Source organism: Micropterus salmoides, unplaced genomic scaffold (assembly GCF_014851395.1).
Source record: "Micropterus salmoides isolate LMB-PRFRI ecotype aquatic unplaced genomic scaffold, ASM1485139v1 Ms_hic_scaffold_22, whole genome shotgun sequence".
In the NCBI taxonomy this organism is placed as follows: domain Eukaryota; kingdom Metazoa; phylum Chordata; class Actinopteri; order Centrarchiformes; family Centrarchidae; genus Micropterus; species Micropterus salmoides.
Window position 1 is genome coordinate 19,359,548 of NW_024041373.1, and position 27,172 is coordinate 19,386,719.

Consider the following 27,172-nt stretch of genomic DNA (forward strand, 5'->3'; position numbering starts at 1 on the left):
GCCCCATTTTAACTCTTGTCTGAATTTAAACTCATACAGTTCACATATTCAGTTTCAATTCTGTATATCCTGATATAATTGGATATTTGGGAACCGGAAACAAACACTGAAATGCGCAGTATCGGGTTTTTCCTACTGACTATAATAAACAAGCTTGGTTCAAGACTCTTCTCAAGTCCCTGTTTTTGTATTTTATTCAAATTACTCTGCTATAATCAATTATAAAATGGTCTCTCTGATGATATCCATATTAACTAGTATTTAGATGTGGAGAATGTTTGCTCTCAAGACAAATAACTGCAGTAATCAGATCATAACATTTTCAAGGATAATACAATTATACAACTATTAGTCCCAAGCAGTAATGTGGGAAGATTACAGTGGTGCCATCATTTAAAATTGTTATTAAGAAGACAGATTGAGTGCCACAAACACACTAAATCCCATCAGAAGCATTAATATTAAAGTGTCTTTTCGTTAGGCGTTCATAAATAGGCTTATCCAAACTTTATGTAGGCTAATCTTTGCTCTCGCTCCTCTCCTCTCTCTCCCTCTCTGTGAATGTCTCTCTCTCTCTCTAAGAATATGCCCATGCTCCTCCTCTTTATGATAATGTGACAGTAGCATCTCCAGCTCGGAGACAAGCCTCCTCTCATTCTGACTCAACTATGTGATCTGTTTTTCTACACACGGACCCTGTCTCCTCTCCTCTCCTTCTTATCACCCCCCTTCTCCTCCTCGCCACGCTCAATACGCAGTTCCCTCTCGCAAAGCAACTGCATTTGTTCGGGCAAAGTTACTTTATAAAATTCTTGACTTTGAAGTTTACTTTTGTTTTAATTCTCGGACATGACTACCATGGCAACTCCGGCTGCCCCGGCTCTGCTCCCCGCCGCTCCTCTCGGACACCACCCGGCGCCGAGTTCCGTCTCTCCGGCCACCAACTCTCCGCCACCTGCGGCCACCTCCGCCGCTTCTTCCCCGGCTCCTCCGGTGGCGCACCCGGCGCTGCTTCACCAGTTCAGGGCGGAGCTCTTACTACCGAACGGGACCCCGTTAAAGACCGGAGGGGCTCCGGTGTCCAGCAGCGCTAAGCCCGTGTACGCCACCCCGTCGCCCGTGGAGAGCACGCCGCAGAACAATGAGTGCAAACTGGTGGAGGTGAAAGGTGCCAAGCTGGCTTCGTTCACCGTGAAAGACACGGAGCTCATCTGCCTCCCGCAGGCTTTCGACGTGTTTCTCAAGCACCTGGTCGGCGGGCTCCACACCGTCTACACCAAGCTGAAACGGCTGGACATTGCCCCGGTGGTGTGCAACGTGGAGCAGGTCCGGGTGCTGCGGGGGCTCGGGGCCATCCAGCCCGGGGTGAACCGGTGCAAACTCATCTCCAGGCAGGACTTCGAGACGCTCTACAACGACTGTACTAACGCAAGGTGAGTCGGCTGTGGGGGGATAGGAGAGGGGATGCGGGGGTGTCACTGTGACTGTGCTTGATGTAGGGTTACCCAGTTTATGTTTGAGGGGGGCGGGTGCAGCAGGTGGGATTATCTAAAATCAAGTTATTTGGTTTTAGAAACTTCTACTCACTCTCCTTTATAAACTACTGTCTATCTGATATCAGTCTGCAGGTCATGACAAAACTTCCCGGATGCATTACAAAAATCTAAACAATATTGCAAGGTAGCCTACTTGTCCGTGATAGTTAATGATTAGTTTGCAAAGGATTCATGGTATTATGTTATATATATAGGCTATCTATATAGATATAGATATAGATATAGATATATAGATTAGATATAGATATCTATATAGATAGATATAGATATATATTCAGCTATAATAATATTTTAGGACTTGGCTACAGCTTTACTGTTATATCTGCATGATATTCTAAATTAAAGGTTAATAATATTCTACAAGTCACTGTTAAACAAGTAAAGTATATGAAGGAAAGCAGTATTCCATACATTATATTTTCTCATAATACGTTTTGTTTTTGTTTGTACTGGAGGTTGTATACCATTAGATGATATCTGACTGGAGGTCCATTTAACCCCTTTTTATTTACTGTTGCTAGGCCTGTCACTAATTACCATTTTAATGGATGATGAAAGCTGTGATGGTGATGATGGTGTTGATGGTGTAGACGATAATGAATTTTAGTAATCTCAGTAAAGAAAAACACTCTTAAAAGTTTGTCATGTTATCATAGGCTATGATCACTCGCTCTCTCTGACATGCACACACACACACACACACACACACACACGCACACAGTCTCTCTTTCTCTCTGACACACACACAAAGACACGCACACATTGAATCTGACACTGTCATTCTGAGAAATTGATTCTTCACAGAAATTAATTAATTTTCATTTGGCCCCAAGCGGCAGCTTAAATCAGGACAAGCTCACTCACTCACTCACTCACTGATCCCTTTGCTCTCTCTGCTTCTCTCTTCCTCCCTCTCTCTCCTTCCTTAATAACTCGCTGTCTTATCATATCAACACTCTTTAGCCCTGAGCATCAGAACAGAGGAGATGATTAAATGAATTCTCGGTATTTATGATGCGATTATGTAAATTAGCTGTTTTGCAGAACTCAGATGGTGACCAACTACATGGGTCATCAATCCAATGCACCACAGAGATGTTTGGATAAAGGGGCTAAATTGGCAAGGATTTGTGGTTTCCTGGTGCCTCAGTCTGTCATTGTGCAAACCACATGCTCATAACAGCATGGGTTTGAATCCAGAGGAGTCTGGATTAGCCTTAGTTTGGGGAATTTATATTGTTTGATAGTTAATCCCTGCTCCTTGGAGCATGAATGATCCAATTTACACCTGCCATTAAATGCGGATGGAGGATGTGTCAAGATGTTTATAGACACCAAAAACTGGATTTTGCAATGTATAAACTACATTGCCCCGGTTTCTTTATGTTTCCTGGCTGTAGGTCAGACAATGCAGGTGCTCTATTTTTATCCTTGAGCTGCATTTTGATTTTGATACCAGGTGTTAGCTTTTGATACAAGCTTTAACTTGTTGAGCAAAGCCAGAGACACTCTAAAAAGAAACAAACTATTATCAGAATCAGCTTCCGGCTCCATGTGTGTTGATTAACACCTGCGCTTAAGCATTTGAGACCCTCCAACCTAGACAAAATCCAGATGCATCTTCTGGCTGCTTTGGGATTTCTTCTGTGTCAGGTGTTAATGGGAACGTTGTTCTACAACCGCTGAAAATACACAAAGTCCGCTGTCTCTAATTATCCACACAACACTCAAACACCCTTCAGATAATGAGAACTGAAAACATCACTCGTCTGAAATCTTCAAACGACTTCCGTGATTCTTTGTCTGAAGGCTTCAAATGTGCTGTGGTAGCCATTAGTATCATCCCGCTGCATTTAAAGTTTCTAACTAATCCCTCGTGTGGATGGAGAAACATACAGTAGCAGGTAGAAAGTGGGACTCAAGATGGTTATCATTAAAGAAGGAAGGCTGGCCGTCTGAACCTAAAAGTTCCAAGAACATCTCCAAGAGTATGACGTTACAGCTCTCTGACAGCGTCGGGGCTCAGTGAGGTTTTTGTTACTGATTAAGACAGCCATCACTTATTATTTTCCAGTCCAGTACAGTCAGACAGGCTGGAGGAGAAACAACAGCCTTGTCTGATAGTTTAACATGACTAACAGAACGCTTTACATGGATTCCTGCTGATTATTCTTTTGGCCGTTTGTTCATTCATTGTTTTTTTTTAAGATTAAAACAAAATGTTGAAGTAATGAAGTAGAGGTTACAAAAACGTCCTCTCTTTATCAATGTCTTTCCTTCTCTTTGTCTCACTCTTTTACTCCTGCTGTGCACAAACGCGCACACACACACACACACACACACACACACACACACGACACACCACTGACTCATCAAACCATGAAGAAGGGCCGGCTTCACCCTCAGTCAAAGCCTAGTTATAATTCATCCATAGGTGGCACACAAACACACACGCTCTCTGTCATCTAACACACACACACACACACAAACTCACACGCTCTCTGTCATCTAACACACACACACACACACACACACACACAAACTCACATGGTCACGCCTGTGTGTTTGCTGGCTTTGCTGCTAAATGACATTAGTTCCACAGAGAGAACATGGTGTGTAGGAGGCAACCTGATCCTCTGTCCTTTTCTTTCTCCCTCACAAAGGAACAGTTTCATTCTCTGTTACAAGCACACATCAAATAGCTTGCTCTGGTCAAACTGCGTGTGTGTGTGTGTGTGTGTGTGTGTGTGTGTGTATTGTACATATATATGTTACATATACTTTGTGTGGAGTACACAAATGCCACCCCACACATCTTACAAAAAAGTAGGGTAATGTTGCAAGGTGCAAGATCTTGTTACTTTTTAACAAAGCGTATTTTAATAACAACACATGGTGTCTGCGTTTGTGCGTGTGAACCTCTTTTACAAACAAAAGCTTGAAAAATAAAACAAAATATGTGTTTCATAAGCAATTCTACTCTAAAGAGTTAGTTAATCTAAATTACAATTTTTTTTTTCTCATGTGGTTACTTGATATCTACCATGCAGATAGTTAGGTTAGGTTTTTCTTGCCCTCATCTCTTAGATTCCTGCCTCCAGCCCAATGAAATGGAGGTGAATGGAATTTTGTTTGTGGTGTTTCAAAGCAATGAAAATATGACATTAACAAAAAATTAAGTGTGTCGATGTTACTTTGGAAGACAGATAATGCTTTTCAGAGGTCTGAGAAGAAAAAGTCCCAGTGAAAACTGTTGACATGTGTGTTACGTTGATTATCAGCGTTACAGGGACACTGCTTAGGTTTGATGTTGTGCTGAAAATATCATTTTCTGATGGTGTGAAGACCACAAACAAAATTCCATTCACCTCTGTTGTATTGGGGTTGGAGCAGAAAACTCAAAATCTCTGCACCTCAAAGTTTGCGAGGCTATGTTTCCTTTTGTTGTAATTTCGGTTAACTGACCCTTTAAGAGATCTTAGAAAATGACTTGCGTTCACACGTGTTTCCTTGCAGCTGTGACAACCAGGGACATTTACAAAAGCCGAGTCAATATGAAGCAGGTGTAGAATGCACATTAGGCAACAGTTAGTTAAATCAAACGATGAATGATAAATGAGACCAAGCGGCCTACGGAGTACAACAAAAGCCTGCTCTTTGTGTTTCTCTGTGGCAAACCTTGGCCACGCAAGTTGGCAGCGGTAAGCTGGTGTTGTGTGTGTGTGGGAATGTGGACTCCTCAAAGCTGAGCCCCACTGCCACGCCATAACTCACTGTCAAAGTCAGCAGTGCTAGGATGAAGGGGAGGAGGTCTGTGTGTGTGTGTGTGTGTGTGTGTGTGTCTGTGTCTGTGTCTGTGTGTTGGGCTGGGGTGATTAGCTCAACTTTAACCTCCGCACTCTTTTGATGTTTTATAGAGAAGAGCATGATGAGATAGAGAGGGCCTCCATGTCTTCCACTATGACAGGTTTTAATGGAGTACACACAAGCACACACTTTTGGATCTGCGCACACACACACTTTACACACACAAATGCAGTCTTGACATCGTCTTGACCCTGGAATGTGGGAGAGGAATGCGAGGCGGTATCAGTGTAGGAGATCAGATTCTTGCCGTGATCAAACGTCCTGTGTGTGTTGCCTGCTTCTTTCCTGACATCATCACACAGGCTTTCCTATTAACAATGGCGCATGAAGCTTTTTCAGCTCTCGATTTGAGAGGAAGATCGCAACATCAATCTTTCCCTGCCTTCCCTAACCACCAGCATAAGTCTTCCTGCATACAGCGATGACGGTATGATTTATCAAACCGGACCATGACGGCGAATACAAACCTTGTGTGATAAACACAGATTGAAAGGATGGGAGCATGGGAGCTGTAAACCGCCGCTAATATATTCCAAACAAAATCTTGTCTGAGCTAGTTCTCTTTTTCCCTCTCCTACACATATTCATATAAACACACACACAGCTGCTACCTATCAGCACCTCAGTCCCTCCAAGCCAGTAGCTGTTCCACTGTTTTGACTGTAACACTTCCTCTTCTTTCATTACTTCTCTCTTTCCCCAGTGTGTGTGTGTGTGTTAGCGTGGAAGAGAGAGATCTGTCATCTTTGTTATGTTTTGTTTCTATTCCACCTGTGCTAAGCTCCAGCTGCCATGTTTGGCGTTTCATGTTTCAGGTAACACACACGCTAAGCTTTGGAGGGCAGAACTCAATGTACAGAGTACCTTATAAAAAAAGTCTGTGTGTGTGTCTGTGTGTGTGTGGCCAGAGCGTTGGCATGAGGGAGGACGTCTGGGTGAGATTTTAATTAAAGTTTGAGACAAAGAGGTCATAAGCCATACACCCCCTCCACACACACACACACACACACACACACACACACACAATGCGCTGTTTTCTCTCTTCCCCCTCCTCTCCCTCATTCCATCCCCTCAGCTTGATGACTTTTCCATGAAAGGCTTTTTCATTAATCCTACCTCAGGGAACCGGTACTCTCCAACCTCACACACACACACACACACACACAAAACACACTGGCATGCACAACACACACATAGACCTCCCTCTACGGGTCACTTTGATGTATCAACACACTTGCAGACTAAACACAAAATTAGGTTCCAATTCTTTATGCTTCCTAAAATGCAACATAAAGGCACACAAACACAACAAACACACACACGCGCACACACAAAGGCCATTAATTAGTGTGTGCAAATAAACAGTAGCAAGGGAAAGGGAAGCGGCTGTAGTTAAAACCAACCACAGACTTTGGTCTGTGTGTATTTTATTTCCCCCCACTTGTGTTTGCTTCTGCATTTTTGAGTGTGTGTGTGTGTGTGTGTGTGTGTGTGTGTTCATCTGAGGTGTTTCAACATCAGTTGCAGTGGAACTGTGTTGCTTTACCTTCAAACTTGAGACCTAAAAATACATTTCCTGCTTTTGTTAAGCACAGTATGCTGCTCTATATGCACTGTGCAAAAAAGTATTGTGTGATGTGAATGCACTCCCACCTCCACCAAAAACAACACAAAACTCCCGCGCAGACACACACACACACACGCGCACACACAGACATATTCACAACTTCATCCCTCTTGCACATTCCTGTCTGTCTGTCATGTGTGTGAATATGTGTATGTCTACCTGAGTGTGTGTCTCTCTCTGTCTACGTGTCTGTGTGTGTGTGTGTGTGTGTGTGTGTGTGTGTGTGTGTGATATCTGATGTCAGCTGTCACATCCCAGTCGGTCTGGGCCCATAATAAGAGACAATAATAACAACTCATTAAAACCGAGGGCAGGAACTGTGGAGCTCATCGGCTCATCAAATTAACCTTTGAACACTTCATACACACACACATACACACACACACACACACACACACACACACACACACACACACACACACACACACTAGGTACCTGTTTTTCTCCCACAGTTAGTGACTGCACAATCTTTCTCTCTGTCTTTTTGTCTCTCCCCATCTTCTCCCCCTTCTCAGCCAGTGGGTGTGTCAACAGGGGATTGGTCCTTTCTGCTGGGTAATTGATGAATTATATGCAATATGCAAATGAGGCGCCATTAATCTCCTGACTGACAGCTTCGTTTATGGGGCCTTAATGACGGCTGGATTAGATTCTAATTAAAATCTGCTCAAAGACACCCCACGCTAGGAAGCTGCTGCTGCTGCTAGTCTATCTCTCCCTCGCTCTTTTTTTTTTTACTCTTTCCCACCTTTTCTCACTCTCTCGGACTCCCTCTATGTGTTTCCTCTCATCTTTTCCCGTCACTTGACATCGCCTCATCTTTCCCCTCTCTTTTTCCCTCTTTCACTCACTCTGTGTTTTAATGTCACACGCACACACACTTAACAGACACGCATGCACACTTGCCCACAGACTCATGTTATCCAATGTCAGGCTGGTATGAAAGGAGATGAGCTGCACTGGTTGTCATTAAGCCTGATGTGGCCCGTGTCATTTCCCCTGTCAGGACATTCACACCGTTTAGTCAGAGCCAAAGTGATGTCTGACAGCTTTTCACATACTTCCTCCAGCATTGATTGAGCATGCCTGGCTCAATCAAACCATGTGAATCTGCTTGTAGTCGCAGCCTTTATTGAGGAAATTTGTGACACGGCTGAACGAGGAAAGGATGGAAAGGGAAGGAGGCAAGCAAACACATTTAATAAGCAAACAAATGTATGAGTAAGCTGAACAGTAATGAGGTGCTTTATTGATGCCATAGGGAAACTTTTTTGCTTGCTTGTATCCACAGGGAGGTCAGATTTGCTGTACAGCAGCCTTCCTGGAACTGGTCAGGTTTCAGTGTTTTGCTTGTTGACACTTCAGCAGGATCAGAGGTTTACAGACTGAAGGACATTTTCTCTAACCAGGCCACCCATCTTAGTCTCAGCATGACAAACTGACTGACTGAGGGAGTAAAGTATAAAACTGCCTAATGACTAATGTTAGCTTGTGTTTTCTGCCTGCAGTTCGAGGCCTGGACGACCGCCCAAGAGGCTGCAGAGTGTGACAGAGGGCGGGACTCACCACATGCTGTCCCACAGTGGTCTGATGCACGCTGGAATCATGCCTCCTGCAGGTGACCACCCAGGCCTCACCACGTACATACAGTACATACGTATGTACCCATGAGCATGCGTGTACTGTAGAAACAATATCACACAGGCGGGCAGACATGCTAAATTACCACTGTTTAGAGGAATCATTTCTGACACCATATAATTATGATGTCCACTGTGCATGTTAAATTTACCAGTCTGCCATCATATTCAAGTTTTAAAATATGCAAGAAGGGAAAATAAGTGATTTTTTTTTTTGTGCCTTTTATTTGTGTTTTATTTCTATTTTAATTTAATTTTCTAATTTGCTTTGTTTGATGGGCAAGGCTATAACCTTCAATTTTGGCAGATTCTCGTTCCCTATTTTCTGCTTCCAGTACTACTTGTTTTCTCAGTGATTGTTTTGGTCAACAATAATCACAAAAAATAGTGCTGATCATGATCTCCACAGTCCATTCAGTAGCTTGTGCCCTCACTCTGCATATTAACAAAAACATTGTCAGGGAGAAGATCTACACCAGGAGAACAGACGTCAATGTTTTGAGTCACAGAGTAGTTTATCTGCTGAACTGAATTTACAGTAGTCTGATAGAAAATAACAGTAAAACCACCCATAATGATGATCAGTCAGTGACACATCAGAACCTGCCGTCCAACCAGATGGCATTTTAGGAACATAAAGTTGGAGGAGAACCAGGAAATGGGAGAGTAGATATATTTAAAAAAAAATGTTTCATGTTTGGGAAACTACCATATGTATATACACATATGTAGTTATACATATGAGTATTTCAGTGCAAAGGTTAAAAATGTGGAATATTCAAATAAATTGATCAGAATAAATTATTAAAAAAATTATATAAAAATTATAAAAACTACAAAGAACAACATAAAACATAGTTGACTTCTTTTAATAAACCTTTTGACTCAGATATGCATTTTATTTTGACAAAATATGACAACGTTGTAAAAGACTTGAGTCATTTGGCTTCTGTTCATTTTATGAAGCTTTTTATCAATATCTGTCAATAAATTGTCATTAACAGTAATTACTGCTATTAATACCGCTGCACTACAACTACTACCACTGTTATTACTTATTGCAAAGCTAAAATTACTTTCATATACGTGTTGTTATAAGAGTGCTATTTTCAAATAATGAAAAGTCAACAAGTTTAAAACATGGCCAAATCCGTTAAATTCGCCTGCCAGTGTTTTCTGTATCTGTAAGATTTATTAAAAGGAGAAAGCCTCTTTAACTCTCTTGACCTTTTTCACAAGGTCGAGGTTTGTAGTTCTTCAGACTTGTACAGAAACCACCGTAGAAATCCCTCTTTTTTGGCTCCACAAGTGGTTTTAAAGAGTGATTAGTGTCAGATTGTTGCTTCATCCCTGAGAGGAGCTATTTTGTAAAGTTCAAAATGTGTTCTCTTTTCAGCTGTCGGAAAGTGAAAGCAATGACCTGGCAACCAGCTGACTTACTCAATCAGTTTAAAGAAAGAACAGGTTGCTTATGCAGAATACATTTGGGCGGTTGTCTACTTTTGCTGCAGACCCCCATGATGACACATTTTACCTATCATCAATAGTATGAGGAGGCGGGGCTCTGGGAGGCGACCTGTGTGTTGATTAATAAAATTAGCATACATAGCGCTGACAAACGGGAAACAACTCATAACTTGCAAGATGGTCTTTTTTCTTGAATTATAAGTACACAAAGTCCTTAAGATTCATAATCTTAAGACCTCTTAAACCTCTTTAAAATCTTATATATAATTATATAATTTACTCATTTATTCATTTAGCTGATGCTTTTATCCAAAGCGACTCCATCCATCCATCGTCAACCGCTTATCCTGCGTACAGGGTCGCTGGAGCCAATCCCAGCTGACATCGGGCGATAGGCAGGGTACACCCTGGACAGGTCGCCAGTCCATCGCAGGGCTACACATAGACAGACAACCACTCACGCTCACACCTAACGACAATTTAGGGTCACCAATTAACCTAGTCAGCATGTCTTTGGACGGTGGGAGGAAGCCGGAGCACCCGGAGAGAACCCATGCAGACACGGGGAGAACATGCAAACTCCACACAGAAAGGCTAGGGCAACCGGGGTTTGAACCCGCGACCTTCTTGTGACTCACAATTGCTAATTTAATCTCATAATATGTTTTAACATATTTTTGTTTTATATTTTGACTTTGTAAGAATAGTCTTAGTCTGCCTGCTAAAGGCCACAGAGCTGCTTGTTCTTGTCAGTGTGTTTGAGTCCCTATTGTGGTGTGTTTGCGTGCCCATGTGTGTGTGTGTGTGTGTAGCGCAGAGAAAGGGAGAAAAGTAATTGTTGGCACCTCGCCGCTCTCAAAGTTGCCCTTGGCTTTGTGCTCTTCACTGCAACCTGATCTTTTCATTCCCCGCCTCAAAAGAAGCCATTTTCTGTTAGCTCCGCTTCCTCTCACTGTTCAAAGGTGCTTGAGTGTGTGTGTGTATGTGTGTGTTGTGTACGTGTGAGTGTTCAAGAGCATCTTTCTCAGTGGGAAAAGAGTCTTTTTCCACCAAAGGAGAGGGCACGGCAGCAATGTCAGCGCCACTGATTAGAACTGGCCACATGAGAGGGGAGAAAGAGACAGAGAGAGGGAGGACATTTGAGCGTAAAAGGCAGGGAAAATCTTTGATGTGATCCTCCTTAGTCTCTTTTTGTCGCCCTTGTGCACTCACACATACACACGCACAACACGGTGGCTTATGTCCCGCTGTGATGCTGACATTTGAAAAGGTAAAGTAAGGAGAGGGGATGGGAGGAGAGCAGGAAAAAGAGGGAGAGAAGATGAGAAGAAAAGGAACAATTTGTTGTGGTTGTCTACGTCTTGGACAGGCAGACTGTTCACCTCAGACAGCCGAAAAAACACTCAGCAGTTCAGTTTGTTGCAGATGTTTAGATGTGTCCAAGATCAGGAAATTAAGACTTATGGTTTGTTTGCATTTCCTCAGTGGTGTTTGCACAGTTGCGTGGTTTGTCCAACTTTAATAATTCGCTGTGTTTGTCTGTATTAGGGCAAGAGATATTTAATTTTCTGTGGCATAAGAAGACTTTTAAGGTTGCTCTGTGGGTCAAACTACCTTCTGAGGTTCAAGACACAAATTAAAATGTGGCTCAGCCCTCCTACCACAATTTGTCACTCTCCATTTCACATTATCCAAAAGTGCACAACCCCTATTAAAAAGTATATTCACTTTTTTTTCTAATGCTCCTAATTTATACTGATAAAGAAGTACTTTCTGGCTAAAAGGTGGAGCTGCTCCCGCCGCTGAGTGTCGTCCTGTGTGGTGTGCTGTGGGATGTGATGTCCCTGTGTGGGAGAGATGAATGTCTTGGCTTGTTCCTATCACTGCTGATTCCCTGGCAGACTAAATGGCCAGTGCAGCGGTGCAGTCAGAATGAATGGCTGGCCTCTGTCTTCCCATGACAACCTTCTGCCTACCCACTGTTCTAATCCTCCACCGGGGCCATTGATCTGGCTCTTATTGATTCTTTCTTCCCTTCTTTTTCTTCAACCTCTCGATATTTGTCTCTCTCTCAGATCTGTCTGCCCTGGCCAAGAAGATCAAGCTAGAAGCGATGGCCAGTTACCACAGCAACCAGCAACATGGTGGGCCAAACGGAGAGAATGGTGACCACAACCCCGGACTGGGTGAGTCTCAGCCGTTTGTCCATCCACACACGCATGCGCATGAAACCTTTCATTACGGTTGTATAACACGTCGCACAGTTGTTGTCTGTACACATCTGCGATGCAAAGTCAATACGACTTGAGCAGCTGTGTTTATGTGTGGCTGCTGAAACGAGCTGATTAAAACCAGGATGTGACATCACCTCTGCTGCCTGTACGTTTCCTCTGAGAGATGGTGAATGAAAAACAAACTACAGCAGCAATGAGTCAGTTCATCAGATGAAATTAGAAATAGACATCTGGGTCAGGTAATCCGAACCATCAAATCAATAAGGAGCAGGGTTTTTTCTCTGTATATATTTTGTAGTCTTTTTCAGGTTGTGATAAATGCCTGTTAGGGTGAACATTCACTTCAGCTTGGATTTGTTTGCATACTTGTGGGTTTCAGTGAGATTCAGGAAACGCATCCTGAAAAACACAGTTGGTCATCCGCTCTTTAGCCTCACATTGTTGCCGGCAAATCATTAGTACATATTAGTCATCACATCAAGAGAGCGTTGACCCAAACCAGCTCTGTTACTCATGTTCAACATGCCATTGGTTTGTTATACGAAGTAACATTAGCTCAGGATTTACTGAAAGAAGGCCATTTCAGAGTAAGCTGTGTGTTCTCATTTACAGTTAAATTGCTTTGTCCCTGGAAAGCCAGAATCACTTCATTTAGGAATAGCATCCCTTTGGCTTCTTATTCCTTGTGCAGGTATAATTTTTAGTCATCACTATTAAAAACTGTTCCCTTTACTGCAACCGATCCCCGGCTTTGCAGCAAAAGTGGAGCACCAGTGGATGGGAGCAAGCGCACCGGGATGATAGAGAGATGAATAAGATGAGAGGCTGAAGCCAAATCAATAGTCTTCTCTCTAATTCACTATCCTGAATGCAAAACGACAAATGCTGGTCAATCGATGGTGGAACGGACACACGCACGCACGTATGCGTTCACACAAACATGAATACACACAGACACACACACACAAACAAATCAGACACACTGCCCCCACTGTTATCGACAGGTTAAAGCGACATCAGTGTGTTTAGACAGATGACAGGGCTTATGGAGGCCTGTGAGGAATACGCTATCATCCTGGGACACATACACACACTCTTATGTGGCGATACTGCAAGGCTTTAGAAAATATTTGTCCTTGTGTATTTTACAAAAGTAAAATCACTTAGTGAGCCAGTAAGCCCACTTGTTTTTGGCTTTGACTGTTTTTTTTGTGTGTGTGTACTACAGTTTTTGTTTTGTACCCGTGTCTGTAAACACTCCCAGTCTTAAGCATTGTTTACCATTGTATACACTCAGTTACGACTGCCGGCATCTGTGCGCAGTTAGGTGGCATGGTTACCACCAGCCATTATAAACCTGTAAAGCTTAATCACTGTTAATGATAGAGTCAAGTGGAAACACACACACACACACACACACACATACACACAAACAGCGCAGGGATACATACACACGCACAATGTGTTTTTTCCATACCGCCACCCACGGCCTTATGGGAAGGATGGGCCCCTACCAGAGCTTTAACCACTACAAAGGCAATCTCAGATTACACACACGCACACACTCACAAATGCTGAGTGCGACACCTTATGGGCTGGGGAAGAGCGGGGAGCAGGCATTTCTGCATTTAACAAGATCTTCTGGGAAATTTACAGTAACTGTTTGTTTACAGTAATGGTTTGTTTGGATAAACATAAGAGAGGCACTTTGACTTTTGATGTTTTTTAATGAAACATAAGAGAGAGGGATGGGAGGGCAGAGAAAGTGAAGAGAGCGGGGGGGACAAAAACAGAGTTAAGAAGAAGGAGAGAATGAGAGTGAAAATGAAATTATGGGGGGGGGGGGGGGGTGACAAAAGTGGAGTGCTGGTTTCTAACCAAGGCTTAATATTTGGAGTTGGCTGCTAGTTGATTGTCGGAGCATCTGGTTATTTAGCTCCATTCAGACAGATCTTTTGTTTGGATTGGTTTCTGCTCTGGGCAAGTGAGAGACTAATCTGCCAAATGCACAAAGAACTGCACATATGTCCAGCGAGCCCGACTCATAAAGTCAACGCCTCACTCTTTATTTCTTAGTTTGCCTTTTCTTTTTCTCTTTCTTTCTTTCTTTTTTCTCTTTCATTCCTTTCCCTCCGTTATGTGTTCTATTTCATCTCTCCTCTTTAGATAGCCTTTTTGTGTTTCCATGCACTCGTTCTATTATTTGTGACAATTGTGTGGAATAGAGTCCAAGATTTTTTCCTTTGTGTTTATAATTACCCAGCGTGCATTGCTGGCCCAGCACCAGGACTGCCATCAGCTTCTTTTGTTCCACTTCCTCCCTGTGTTTCTTTTGTTTTTGTTTTTCCTTTTATTAAATGATAAATATTTATGTCATTTTCTCCCCCCCAACAGGATTGTTTGTTTCATGAATAGAGGGACTGCAACAACCCACTAGGGTGCTGTTGAGAGGAAGGATTTTCTTTAAAGATAGTGGATGCTTGTCTTAAAGAGACGAGTGTGAACAACAGATTGGCCGAGATAATAAAAGTTTGGTTTGAACCGCTGAAAACGTGTTGGATTATCGTGAAGAACACCGGGGCATTTAAAGCAAAGTTAGCACGTTTGTCTTAATTCCAGAGAGGTTGAATTTGTATTTTTGCAGAGACACTCACAAAAAGCATCAAAACAACATCTTGAGGCCATCGTTGTCTTTTTATCTTTGTGTTGTAATGAACAGGACAAATGTTTCTCAGTCAAGTCTTCTTCTACTTTCCGTTCCTTTTCTTCTGCTCTCCTCCCGCGCTCATCTTTTCCCACACTCGACCTCTCTAAACCCTTGACACAAACACACACATATATTTTTGAGTCGTGGTTTAGAAGCTGAGCAGTCATCCAGGTAATATTGGCATCACAGAGGAATGATATTGGTGTCCAGTTTCAGTCCTATCATCAGAGAACCAGAGACGCTGTGGGCTTTCAGTTCAGTACACACCACAGGAATGAGCAGAGGAAGGCTTTTAAGTTGTGATGGATAAATACAACTGAAGAAAAATGAAAGATGGGAGAGACGAGACATGTTTCATATCTGCTGTGTGTATAGTGCAGCTTTGATGGCCTTTAAATAGAGCTACTGGTCTGACCTTTGCCGCATGAGAAGCAACATACTCTTACTGTACGCTATTGTTCTCGCTCTCCTTCAATACTTATCTATTCTATTCTATTTTATTCTATTCTCCCCCACCAGTTCTGGATCAGTTGCCCTTCATGATGATGTCACATCCTCTGATCCCTGCCAGCCTGGCGCCGGCCTCCGTTTCCATGGCGATGGGCCAGATGAACCGACTGAGCACGCTGGCCAGCATGGCCAACGTGGCGCATCTCCACGCCAAGCCCCCTGCCAGGGCTCCCACCTCCGTCATTAAGGTGAACTCAGAGGCCCATCAGCCCTGTGGATCTGACCACTAGCCAGTAATCTTCTGAACCCGTGTGACACTCGGGAACTCATGACATGAAGTCTTGAGTTTTAGTTACAAACACATTACTGAATTAAATAACTCTCCAATTGGCTTTTAACAACTTAAATTTCAAGATGAATTCATCTTTTGATCGTTAGTTTCGATAGTTTCTATCTCTCTTTCATCCAGTGGTTATGGCTAAAAACCGGTAATTGTCTACTGGTAGATATCCAAGTTCTGGATCACTACCAAATTGTAATCAGTTGTTCCTTGGCTTAAGGCCAATCCCGTATCTATTTATACATTTTTGAGATATCCTGTATACAGACAGAAACACCGACCTCTTTAGCCAAGTTAGTCACTTTGCTAAAAAACAGTCACATGTTTCAGTGGTTTCCCTCACTCGATTTAAAGGAGGTTTGGAAGGAGTATAAATTGCCAAAATGTCATATTGTAAGTATCAGTCCACAAAGTATTACGTAACATCATGTTCTCGTCAGTCGCTGTCCAGTCATAATCTTAACGAGGCCTACCATTGTTTTTCAAACACTGGGCTGGGTCCCAAAGATGGTTTACGAGGCTTGTGAAAACACGAACGAATACCATATTGTATTTCCAAGCTGTTTCTGACTATAGGTGATTTGCGGATCACTCTGTCCTGCCCTACAAAGCCAAAACAGAGCTTCTAAATGTTTAGTGAAAATTAGTTAAATCCAAAAACATTTTAGGCATCTTTTTTACATAGAAAAAAATTGTATTACTGTGAAAATCTCAGGGTTTTAGACGCAGTATCACGCTCAAGAGAGAGAGAGAGACCTGCAAATAAAGAGCTATATCAAGTTGGCAAGATAGCCACAGACTAGCCATAGTTAAACTAAATGTACTTTTTTTCATGGTAAATGTTGATAATTCAGTTTGTTATCCGTCATAGTTAAATGAAACATTAGTCGCTATATTCACTCATGATGAAGAAGACAACAGTTAAACTGTTTCAGCTAAAAGGTAACTATCTAATGTTAGTGCAATTCACCCAATTTGGTGTTCTACCCTTAAATCTCACATTAAATGTATTAAATTGTAAATTAATTTTAATAAATACAGTAAACTAATAATTGATGGCAAGAAAGACACACAAGCTAATGAGCTATAAACTATGAATAACCAAAGTTTATTTTTGTAAACCATCTGGAAAAGAAAGAACACCCCTTGATTGTACATGGGCCTGCTGCATTTCACACTTGCATTCACAAAAGATTATCCAATCCAGAGCTCACTATCTAAATGTATCATGTATGGTCTATGACCATTTTTTATTGGGCAGCCAGCTTAAATTAAAGGTAAGGGAAGTCTTGCATCCAAAGTAAAGACTGATTCACGTTTTCTGGTAACTGTATTTCTATGTACTTTATAATTTATAGCCGATTTTGTTGCAATAATCATTTTTGTTGTTTGGTAGGAACGAGTGCGTGACAGCCCTTCCCCTTCTCCCTCATTGGAGGAAGCACAGATGTCATCCAATCACAGCAGCAGTGTGTCAAGTTCACCGTCTCATACAGAACGCACTGCAGAAACCACACGTATGTACTTCCCTGTGTGACCTGCCCACGGCAAGGTACCATGAAAGTATTCTCAAAAAATAAATAAATGAAGGGTGCTTTAGCTAAAAAAATACCTTTGAGGAATTTATGAGTTTGAATCTTTTTGACTTTTTTTCTTTCCAGACCCACTCGACAACGGGCTGTCGTCCAGTCACAGTGTGTTGGGACATTCCCCTGTTGTGATGCAAGGGGCCAGGGACACAGATGTGACATCAGTGGAATACAGCAAGGAAAACAAGAGGGGCCACACTGACAGAGGTGAGACACTATTAAGGGTGTATGGTTCAGCAGAACTCTTGTATTTAGATGTCTTTATTTTAGAAATAATGTTTAAATGATAAATGACAATGTCAGCTTCACTTCAAAGGTCAAGTTTTTGCTGTTTTCTGAGAATTTCTTGCTTTTTAAAAAATAAAAATTATTAAACCTTTATTTAACCAGGCAGGACACTAAAGAACAACTTCTGATTTACAAGGACGGCCTGGCAAGAGGGGAGTAACCTCTTTAGGGGAGGGGGGGAGTGGGTACAAATTTAGACAGACAAAACTGCCACAGTCATTAATCATTCAGTGATTATTAATGAGTAATGTTAATGATTATTTCTCAGACAAATCAATTGCCTTTGAATAAAGTCTGTCAATAGAGTACAATAAGCACTCAGTTTCCATCCAATCCATCCATCTATGTCATCATTTATACTCTGTGGATTTAAACACTTGTGGCAACTGTGTGAGGGCTTATTTAGCCTAACACTATATTTTAAAAGAGAAGGGCTTTAACTGTTTGACAAGAAAGAAATATCTCAGTAACAGGTCGATAAGGATTCACTTCTCTGCTCCTCCTCTCCTTCTCGCTGTCGGTGGCCCCCCTGACTTCCCGCGGAGAGCAAAGACAAATAATTCTGCAAAACAGGGCTCCATTAGACCAGGAAGCAATGTTACATTAGCGAGCCATTTGCCGGGCCGCGGCCTAACGAGCCAGGCGGCCTCCCGCGCTCTCAGCTGGACCTCATCTGCATAACGACTGCCTCCCTGTCGTTAGGGCCCGCGTTGCCACGGTGCTGCAACGTCAGTTGTTTGGTTCTCTCTGTCAGGGAGGTTTGCATTAGCTTAATGAGGACTGCTCAAGGACAAACAGTCAGCAGAAATCTACAGCAAGAGAGTGAGCGAGGGAGAGAATCGGAGAGTTTGTATGTGTGTGCATGCGCCTGTGTAAATGTATTCTAATACTGAATCGCATTATTCAGTAATCGAATCTAAAAATCACAAAGGCCTCCCAGGTTAGGTTTCAGATGCTGTCTGGTTTCTGTGAACATATTGACAAAGCAGTGATGGCACCAGCAACGTGAATGCCATGCATCACACATCACATTTATGCAATTGATTCTCAATTGATTTTGCTGCATGCAAATGAAACACATGTACATTTGCTGGATTGCAGACTTGCATTTGACCTACAACATCACAGGATAGTTTTATCATGGATTGAACAGAGTTTCAAAGCGTACTTCAGCGCTGTCACTCTGTCAATCCAATGTATGATAATCTCTAAGAGTGTGTGTGTGTATGTGAGTCACTTTTGGCTGTGTGTGCTGTTTTAGTGGTCTTTGAACAACGTATCCATGCAGCAGAGATCAGAGGCCATCCCTGACACCTCACTCCCATTAACCAAACATCAGCAGAATTTTATTCTCTCTCTGTCTCTCTCTTTCTCTTCCTCCCTCCCTCCCTCCCGTTCTCTTCCGCTGACTGGCAGTCTTCACGTGGTGAAGTTCATTAGCCCCGGGGACGGGTGGAAGAGGAATAAAAGAGATGAAGTTGGGAGAAAAGAGAAAAACAGACAGTGACCTTGGTTAGGGAGATGTGTAAATGATCAAACGAGCAGCCATGTGTATGTGTGTGTATTTATGCCAAATGTGTGTGTGAGTGTGAGGTAAAGTAGGCGTAAAACAGTAACTCAATAAAGGATCAGTCACATCCAAGGAGCCTGGGGAGCCCACGCTGCTGACTGCGCACTTCAGCGGCTACAAATGTGTGTGTGGGTGTGTGTGTGTGTCTGCGTCTATATGTGAGCCACGGGAGTGTAGTTGGATGCCCTCCGCTGAGCTCGCCAGCACCTGCTAATTACCTTTCTCTACAGTGCAATGCTTTTAGCAAGAAAGAGGGAGACAGAGTAGGAGGGGGAGGGGGGGTATTGCTTCTCATCTGTGAAACACCTTGAATGTGACAGTTGCCAAGACGTGAGGCCGAGGTGGAGTAGGGGAGGTGGGTGGATTTGGAGCAGAAGATGCTGTGGTCAGCTAAGTGGCGAAAACACTGTCATTTGTCACAGACAGAGAAAAGTGCCAGATATCACATTGCACGTTCACACTCGTCTCTGGTCCAATAACTGCCGGACTCCCAAGACGTCTTCGTCCTCAGTGGCTCGGATGACAGTAAGCGCATAAAGCGAGCAACTGCCTGATGTGGGGGGGGGGAGAAAATGGCTAATCTTCATCTCCCCCACTGTCACGAATCGGGAACACACAGTTCTCAGGTTTACAAACAGATGGTCATCCATAATGCAGCTTCTTAGCTGTTTTTATGGGAGATGTCAAGCTGTGATGCATTATCAATAGGCAGAGTGCCATCTAATAAAGGGTAACCACATTTTCAAAACCCCAAACCAGGACTTCTCCGTATGTGTACACGCACACTGAATTAGTGTAAACACCTATTTACTGTTGGGCTTGATGTGCTTACAAGAAATTAAGTGAATGTATTAGGAAGCTGCAAATTATAGAAATTTGCATTCAACCTTGGTTACACAGTGTCACTGGAATGATGATCCATTACACCTGAATGCTTGGAAACAATATATTTAAACAGGAAATAATTTTTGTGTTGGTGGTGTTAGAGGAAACTGCTCATATTAGTCAGCGACCGAGGAAAAGGCAATAAGTAAACTTAATTTACATCACCCTTAAAAATCTGGATTTTTAAAGTCCTTTACGGGAGGGAGTAAAGAAAAAGAGAAATCTCTGTCTTGTTCTTGCTAAAGTTGAGTAATATGATGATATGAATGTGATGTGATATAAAGAGTCAACCGTGTATAAATTTAAAATCCACAAAATATAAAGTTAAGAAAAATTTTAAGAAGCTTTTTAGAAATGTGTAATTATTCCAAAAATAACAGGAGCAAAAACAAATGCATAGCATCACTCCTTTGCATCTAATGTCACAACAAATGTACATAAATAAATATATTTATTCTTCATTTCACAAAAGAAGGTAAAGCCACTTACTATATATCATTGCTTAAAGGCTGGGTTGTGGGGGTGGGGTTCTATATATTTCTTATTGTCAGCAAACCCAAGAAAAAAAAAAAACAGCAATGTGTTATCCATCTCCCGATACTGTCTGACTTCCCTAACCTGTCAGTGACATTCCTTCCCTAGCCCATCTGCTCCTACAGAAGACATAAATCTTTAAAAACAGGTCACAAATATATACTTTCATTTAAAAACAGTAGGACACTGTGGTTTTAGCAGACGCCACTGAAACAGGAGTCAACAGTGCATTTGTTAGACTATTTTCAGTCGCAGATTTGGTACGCAACAGAATGGCGTACGTCGGAACGACACAAAACTTCGAGGCCCATGTTCAGTGTAATGAAGAATTATTTTTCCCAGTGCAACAGTGTGGCTCACTGATTTGTTTTTAATTGTGTTTTGAACAATAATGGAACTCTTGTAGCACAGAGAAGTCTGCTATATCAAACTTCGGCTACCCAGAAAATTAGTTAGTAGTCTTTTCGTGGGTTTTGTTGACAATAAGAAAAATTTAGAATATGCCTGCAATGTTAAAGTACATTTAACTGTAAGCCTTTTATGTTAAAGTGATTCAACCAGGAGATTATTGACCTTATTGACTAGACTTCAGAATGTCTCTCTGCTCTCCAGACAACAGCTCCCTGGCCACTCACACAAGCAGGGAGAGCTGTGATAGACAAGTCTACCAGAAACCCCCATCAGGCAGGGAGGGCTGTGAGAGGGTATCTTACCCTGCGGGACAGAAGCTCTCAGCAGGTCTTCACCACACTCCCTTCATCTTCCCGGAAGGCTTGTCCTCCATAGAGACCCTGCTCACGAACATCCAGGTGAGGCTCTGCCGGGGCTTTATTATTATTATACTCTGAGATGAATAGGAAGGGAGATGAGCCACTCTTTGAGATTTCCTGAAATGGTAAAGAGCAGACGAGGCAGACATTTAGGATGTGCAGTAATTGGGATGGGCGTGTGCTGACCTGCTTCTCGGAGTTTACATGTCTTTGTTATAGCGGAGTCACAATGAAAGCACTCGCTGGCTGGGTTTTCACTGGGGAAAAAAATATGTTTTTAACCTAATCTGGCCCTGATGTGGTGGCAGTTAAAATTTTAGCATATAGTTCAAAGATTGGTGTTGACTTTCATGAGGTTAAAAGTAAGATTAGTTTTTCTTTCCCTGCCTGAGTAAATCCAGGACACCTGAGTAAAACATTACACTAAATCATTCCCTCTGGAAGAGCCAAATTCTTTGTGATCTTTTTACTCTTACCATGAGGTGCTCTTTTTTTGTATTGTTACCATGGCTCAGTTTGTATTATTTAAACACACTGCCTTTGTGCCAAAAAACAAACATATACCCATGTTAGGTGAATTTTTACATTTTTAAAGAAGACTCTCCTGGCTTTTGCTCAGTGTGTAACCTGTTGATGTGTGCCTGTGTGTCTCCAAGCAGGGTCTGCTGAGGGTTGCCATAGAGAACGCCCGAGCGCAGGAGAAGCAGGACCAGCTGGAGAGGACGGAGCTGAAGATGGAGCTTGTCCGAGAGAGGGAGCTCAGAGAGACTTTGGAGAGACAGCTCAGCATGGAACAGAAAAATAGAGGTAGGTTGCACTATATCAAGCATTTTTATTTTAGGGAGAAAATGCTCAGATCGACATTGCAGAAACAGCAGGGTAAACCCTCAGCTGTCTATTTTTCCCTGGATATTATTTTAGGCGGCAAGTGTTAATTGGAATGTTGTTTTGCTCCCTTATAGAGCTGCCATACAAAACTAAGAGTTAAATTTCCCATTATGAATTTATAAACACTTTTTACATCTAACCACTGATGAGTCTGTTGATTTTGGCAGTATACTACAAACTAAATCAAGTTTGGCATGTTCACTAAAGCTGTCTTATATACAGCGCAGTTAGAGCAAACGGCAATCCAGGGCTGTTTGTTTGATGGGGTCACACCAGATGGAGAAGTTTGTAACTTGTGGTGGAAAGCGTCTGTAGAACTTTGACCCAGAACAGCCAGTCACATGACACTGCTGACCCGTTGCTGGTGACGGTGAATGGGGAGCAGTTAAATAGTCTTTAGACCTTTTTAGACTAGCAGCAATGCCTCTGTACTGTCACAACTGTCAAACTTCTTCCGTGAATGTGCTATATAAAATGAATTTAGTTCAGTTGAACTCATGCAGACTATAGAGTACTTTCAGTAGTAGTAAATTAGCAGCCAGGAGCTTATTGGCCTCACTTACTATTACTTTATATGAATGTCTCATTCAAACCAAATATTTACTTGAAAACATTTCTGACTTCCTTTGTCATCTGTCCTTCCGCTTCTTCTTCCTCTTCTTGTTTTTCTCTATTCAGTTCTGATCCAGAAGCGCCTGAAGAAAGAAAAGAGGAATAAGAGGAGACTACAGGAGGCTTTGGAGGAGGAGGTTAAACTCCGTGATCAGGCAGAGCTCAGCCTGCTGCACACTGCCAGCACACACACCGGTACAGACACAGAAACCTTTTTTTAAATATCATAAATTTGTCATTTCTGCTTTGACTCAGAATTTAGCTTAAAGTCATCACAGCGTAATTTTCATTTTCATATTAAATGTCACCAAGCCTTCGGTGCAACACACCCTTGACTGTTCATTTGCCACTAATTAAGTGTCTTCATTAATTAATGACCAAACTACAGGCCATCAATCATCAGCAGCCCCTCCCCACTCAGAGTCTGTGACCCAGGACGTGGATGGGAGCAACCATGATGACAACAGGCTGGACACCAAGGCAACAATACAAGGTACAGGTGTCCGGGTAACAAATACTGCTTCCTCAGGATGTACCTGTGAAAACAGCTTCATATATAAGGGGGTGGTGATGGTGTATAGATAAGATGCTTGCCTATGATGTGGGACACCAGGGTTCAATTCCCACTGTGAGCCATCCACCAATGTGTCCCTGAGCAACCTTTGCTAGATTGTAGAAATAATTTACTTATTAACAGTGGTAAACTAACTGTCATCCTTACTAAAAAATGTCATTTAGGTGTAAGAATTGTGAGAAAAAGAGTTAAATACCTCCTGGTGGGGATTTTACTTCTATCAACTGAGCGATGACAATAGATTTCATTATTTCACCTACTTGCTGCTTTTGATGCTTAACTGACCGGTCTACTGGATGGGGTTTTCAAAGATTTCACAGGGAGAGCGCTCCTGAGAAATTTAACAAAATTAAATGAAGCGTGAGGCAGTTCACTGGGGCTACCATTTTAATGGAGACCGGCGGTTAATATATTTATTTTGCCAACATTATTGTCTTCACAGGGATAGATTAATGAGAAAATCCCACATGTAACATCTTAAACAGACAGAAAAAGAAATGGCCGTGATCTCTCACCCGGCCTCATCAAAAGAGTGCATGGTTCCAGCCCACCTCTGCTCTGCGCCGTGCCAGGACTGCCGCACCAGACAGCGTGCTTGTTCAAAGGCAATTTTTAATTGAATGTCAGTGAAGCAAGAAGAGAACTGGCCAGTAATTAACGGCTGTCTTAATTGTCCTCGTGACAAGTTTGTTTGGACATCATTTGCATAATTAACACCCAGTAATAAATCATTTAAAGGGGAATTGTCTGTCAGACAGCAGGGCAGGATGTGGTTCCTTTGTGCCAGGAAGTTTTATCGCCAAAAACAGGGATCAGGGGCCGAAAACACTTTCAATTGAGCCTTACTTAATTGTGATCTTTGGTCAAGGTTGTAGAGGACCTTGTTCAATATTTGTATGAATGAATTAATAGCACACAGCATTTTTCATCTGACTGTTATAGCCACTGTGGTCTACCCTAAAGATTCTGTCTAAATTTATTACAACAGATTGAAATAGAGAGTTTAACAGTTTACAATTTTCATTGTGTTTTAGTCATCTGGATTTCTTTGTGGATTTCAGAGGGCAGAGTGTTCCTGCAGACCACTGGGATGTACTGAAGACAAAGTGAAAGGCTGGACGGATGAATGGAAGAATAGAGTGATGACGATTCCTCCTTTTATGAGAAATACAATCGGCGGGCATGCTCAGTCGTGCAGCGGCATCTGAGATCTCCTCAAGAGGACTCCCCTACATTTCAAGGGTGACATTTGAACTTTCCCATTGTTCTCTTGTTTAATTTATTGCATTTATCACCAAATCTTGGCTGTAGTGGGAACAGTACTTTATTCTGATGATGTGTTTGACTGTGTTTCTTTCAATCAAGGTTTTTAGATCCTAGTTGAAGATGACCATAGTTGTTTTTTTTGTCCGTGCTGTTTATCTGGACACAAGTGATGAATATAACTTGTAACAGAGTTGTGTACATAAATATAGTCATCATTTTTGTTATTACTATCAAAAAAACATAATGGCATGTTGTACAGTCAGTAAATGACTTGTATTGTGTATGTTATGCAGTAGTGCAGTTTGACAATACAAACAATACAAATCCTTTTTATTAATATGTGTCCGTGCTTCTTTGCTTTGTTTCACAAGCGCAGTCTCACGTTCACTTTTTATGTGAATAGATAGTTTTATTCATTTTTCTGAAATACATTGCACCTGTTTGAAATGTGGATTTATATTATAGTTTAGTTGGGGTTTTTTCGTAACAAACAAAGCAGTTCTACATCCAGTATACCTGTGTGTGTGTGTGTGTGTGTGTGTGTGTGTGTGTGTGTGTGTGTGTGTGTGTGTGTGTGAGGGGAAGATCCATGTGCTTGCATGCCTATACATATGTGAAGAATGATGTGACATTGATTCTTGCTCCATCCCCAAAAACATTCACATAAGTATTGACAGACAGGCAGGAAGGTGGTGAGCAGGGTCACATGTAAGCTGTCCTTTAGTGAAACATGATGACGATGCGCTCTCTCTCTCTCTCTGTTGCTGCACAATTTTTTTTTTTTTTATCATGTTTCCAGGGACTTTAAAGGCTAAACATAGGTCAGTAAATGGTTAAGAGCACATGTTGGATCAATTTGTAGAAAGATAAGAAAAGAGATGAATTATGGAAAAAAATAACTGACATTTTTTCTGTATGAAAATTTGCAGCTATTTTGCAGGAGATGGAACCATATCTAATTAAACTAATGAATAATATTTTTCTGACTTATTTTGGATTGAAGCCCTGCAAATGTCCAGCTATATAAATCAACTGTAGCTAAACGTATTATTCTAGACCATTGGAAGCAAAGAGCGTGTACCTGCAAAACCACACCAAGTGTTTCTCAATGGACGCAGAGGGCTATGAATATTAATAATAAATGATGTAAGGGGGTCAAGGGTCACAAATGCTGTTGAACATTGATTGTTTAGAAAAATGTTGATAATTCCTTCTAGGATGTACTGGATGTAGAGACAGCAATATATAGTTTTCAAAAGACCTAAGTAATTTAACATTTTGCTCATACAACCTTGTCTAAATGGTGCAGTGTGCCATTTCCTGGACACAGGCAGATAAGCTGTGATGCAGGACTAAAACAATACATCTGTTACAAGCAATTCTTCCTGAATACAGAGTGGCTGACAAGTGAATAGCGATGATTCACATAAATGAATGTGCGAATGAGTCATCAGCTTTTCAGATGACCACCTCGGAGGCTGTCTTGACTAAAAAAGGTTTGTGACTTCATTCAGCACCACTCTACTCTTTCACGCTCCCTTGTATCTCTCTCTCACACACACACACATCCCTCACAATTCATCCAGTAGCATTGTCCTGCCGAGAGATGTGTAATGGAAAAGATAAATGGAGGATAAAGCTAAGGTGACAGGACCGAGCATGCGTGTGTGTACGTGTATTTGCATGTGTGTGTGTGTGTGTGTGTGTGCACCCGCATGTGTGTACTGCACAACAGACCAGCAAACCATCTGCTCATCTCCTCTTAATGAACAAAGCAAACAGCAGGAGTCAAGGCTGTCTCCAAATCTGGAGTCTCTTTATTGGTAAGCACACACAAACACTTGCACACACACATACACACGTCTCTGCACTGTTTAATCTGATTATCTTTGATTGAGAACAGGGGCAAAGCAACCTTTTTAGACCTCACTCCTACATCAGTGACAGAGAAGGTCTGAAACACAATTAGCAAGCTGTTCCTGAGCTCTGCTTTGCAGTCACATCTGACCACAGGCAGCCAAATAGACCTAATGGGTGGGAACTAACCAATGGGAACTAACACGCTACTGCATCTATGGATGATGGGGAAAAGCAACACTATTAGACAGCTGTTCGCCGTATCTTTTCAAATGTACTTGGACATAACATAAGCATTGGATCAATTGGCTCAGGAGTTATCACAGCCGGCCATGAAGGTATACACAAGATTTGATGTGAGTAAAACTGGCAGCCTGTAGTGGAAGACAAAGCAGGGCCTCTGCAAAGGAAGTTTGGACCTTGACAAGATATGACAAGGTGTGCATAAGGC

The 27,172-nt window shown here is 42.1% G+C and overlaps 1 protein-coding gene across 4 annotated transcripts; it reads left to right on the plus strand.

Annotated features, from left to right (window-relative positions):
• The first annotated feature begins 641 nt into the window (after positions 1 to 641).
• On the plus strand, positions 642 to 25,201 carry dachc (dachshund c). 4 transcript variants are annotated; one of them, XM_038737884.1, is made up of 11 exons: positions 642 to 1,433; positions 8,559 to 8,707; positions 12,233 to 12,343; positions 15,618 to 15,796; positions 17,285 to 17,405; positions 17,550 to 17,684; positions 21,367 to 21,563; positions 22,181 to 22,331; positions 23,091 to 23,219; positions 23,413 to 23,517; positions 24,660 to 25,201. In XM_038737884.1, exons 1-11 carry the CDS (start codon positions 850 to 852, stop codon positions 24,695 to 24,697), a joined length of 1,899 nt encoding a protein of 632 aa, XP_038593812.1. In that variant the 5' UTR covers positions 642 to 849; the 3' UTR covers positions 24,698 to 25,201. The 4 variants fall into 4 exon arrangements, with proteins under 4 accessions (XP_038593812.1, XP_038593813.1, XP_038593814.1 ...); XM_038737885.1 differs by having other exon boundaries at positions 22,184 to 22,331; XM_038737886.1 differs by having other exon boundaries at positions 643 to 1,433; positions 8,559 to 8,668.
• Positions 25,202 to 27,172: the final 1,971 nt, after the last annotated feature.

Bases quoted from the DNA above. Each gene is read 5' to 3' on its own strand.
- dachc (XM_038737884.1), top strand. From the start codon at position 850: ATGACTACCATGGCAACTCCGGCTGCCCCGGCTCTGCTCCCCGCCGCT. The intron at 12,344-15,617 runs GTGAGTCTCAGC...CTCCCCCACCAG, and splicing joins TGACCACAACCCCGGACTGG to TTCTGGATCAGTTGCCCTTC. The intron at 21,564-22,180 runs GTGAGGCTCTGC...TGTGTCTCCAAG, and splicing joins CCCTGCTCACGAACATCCAG to CAGGGTCTGCTGAGGGTTGC.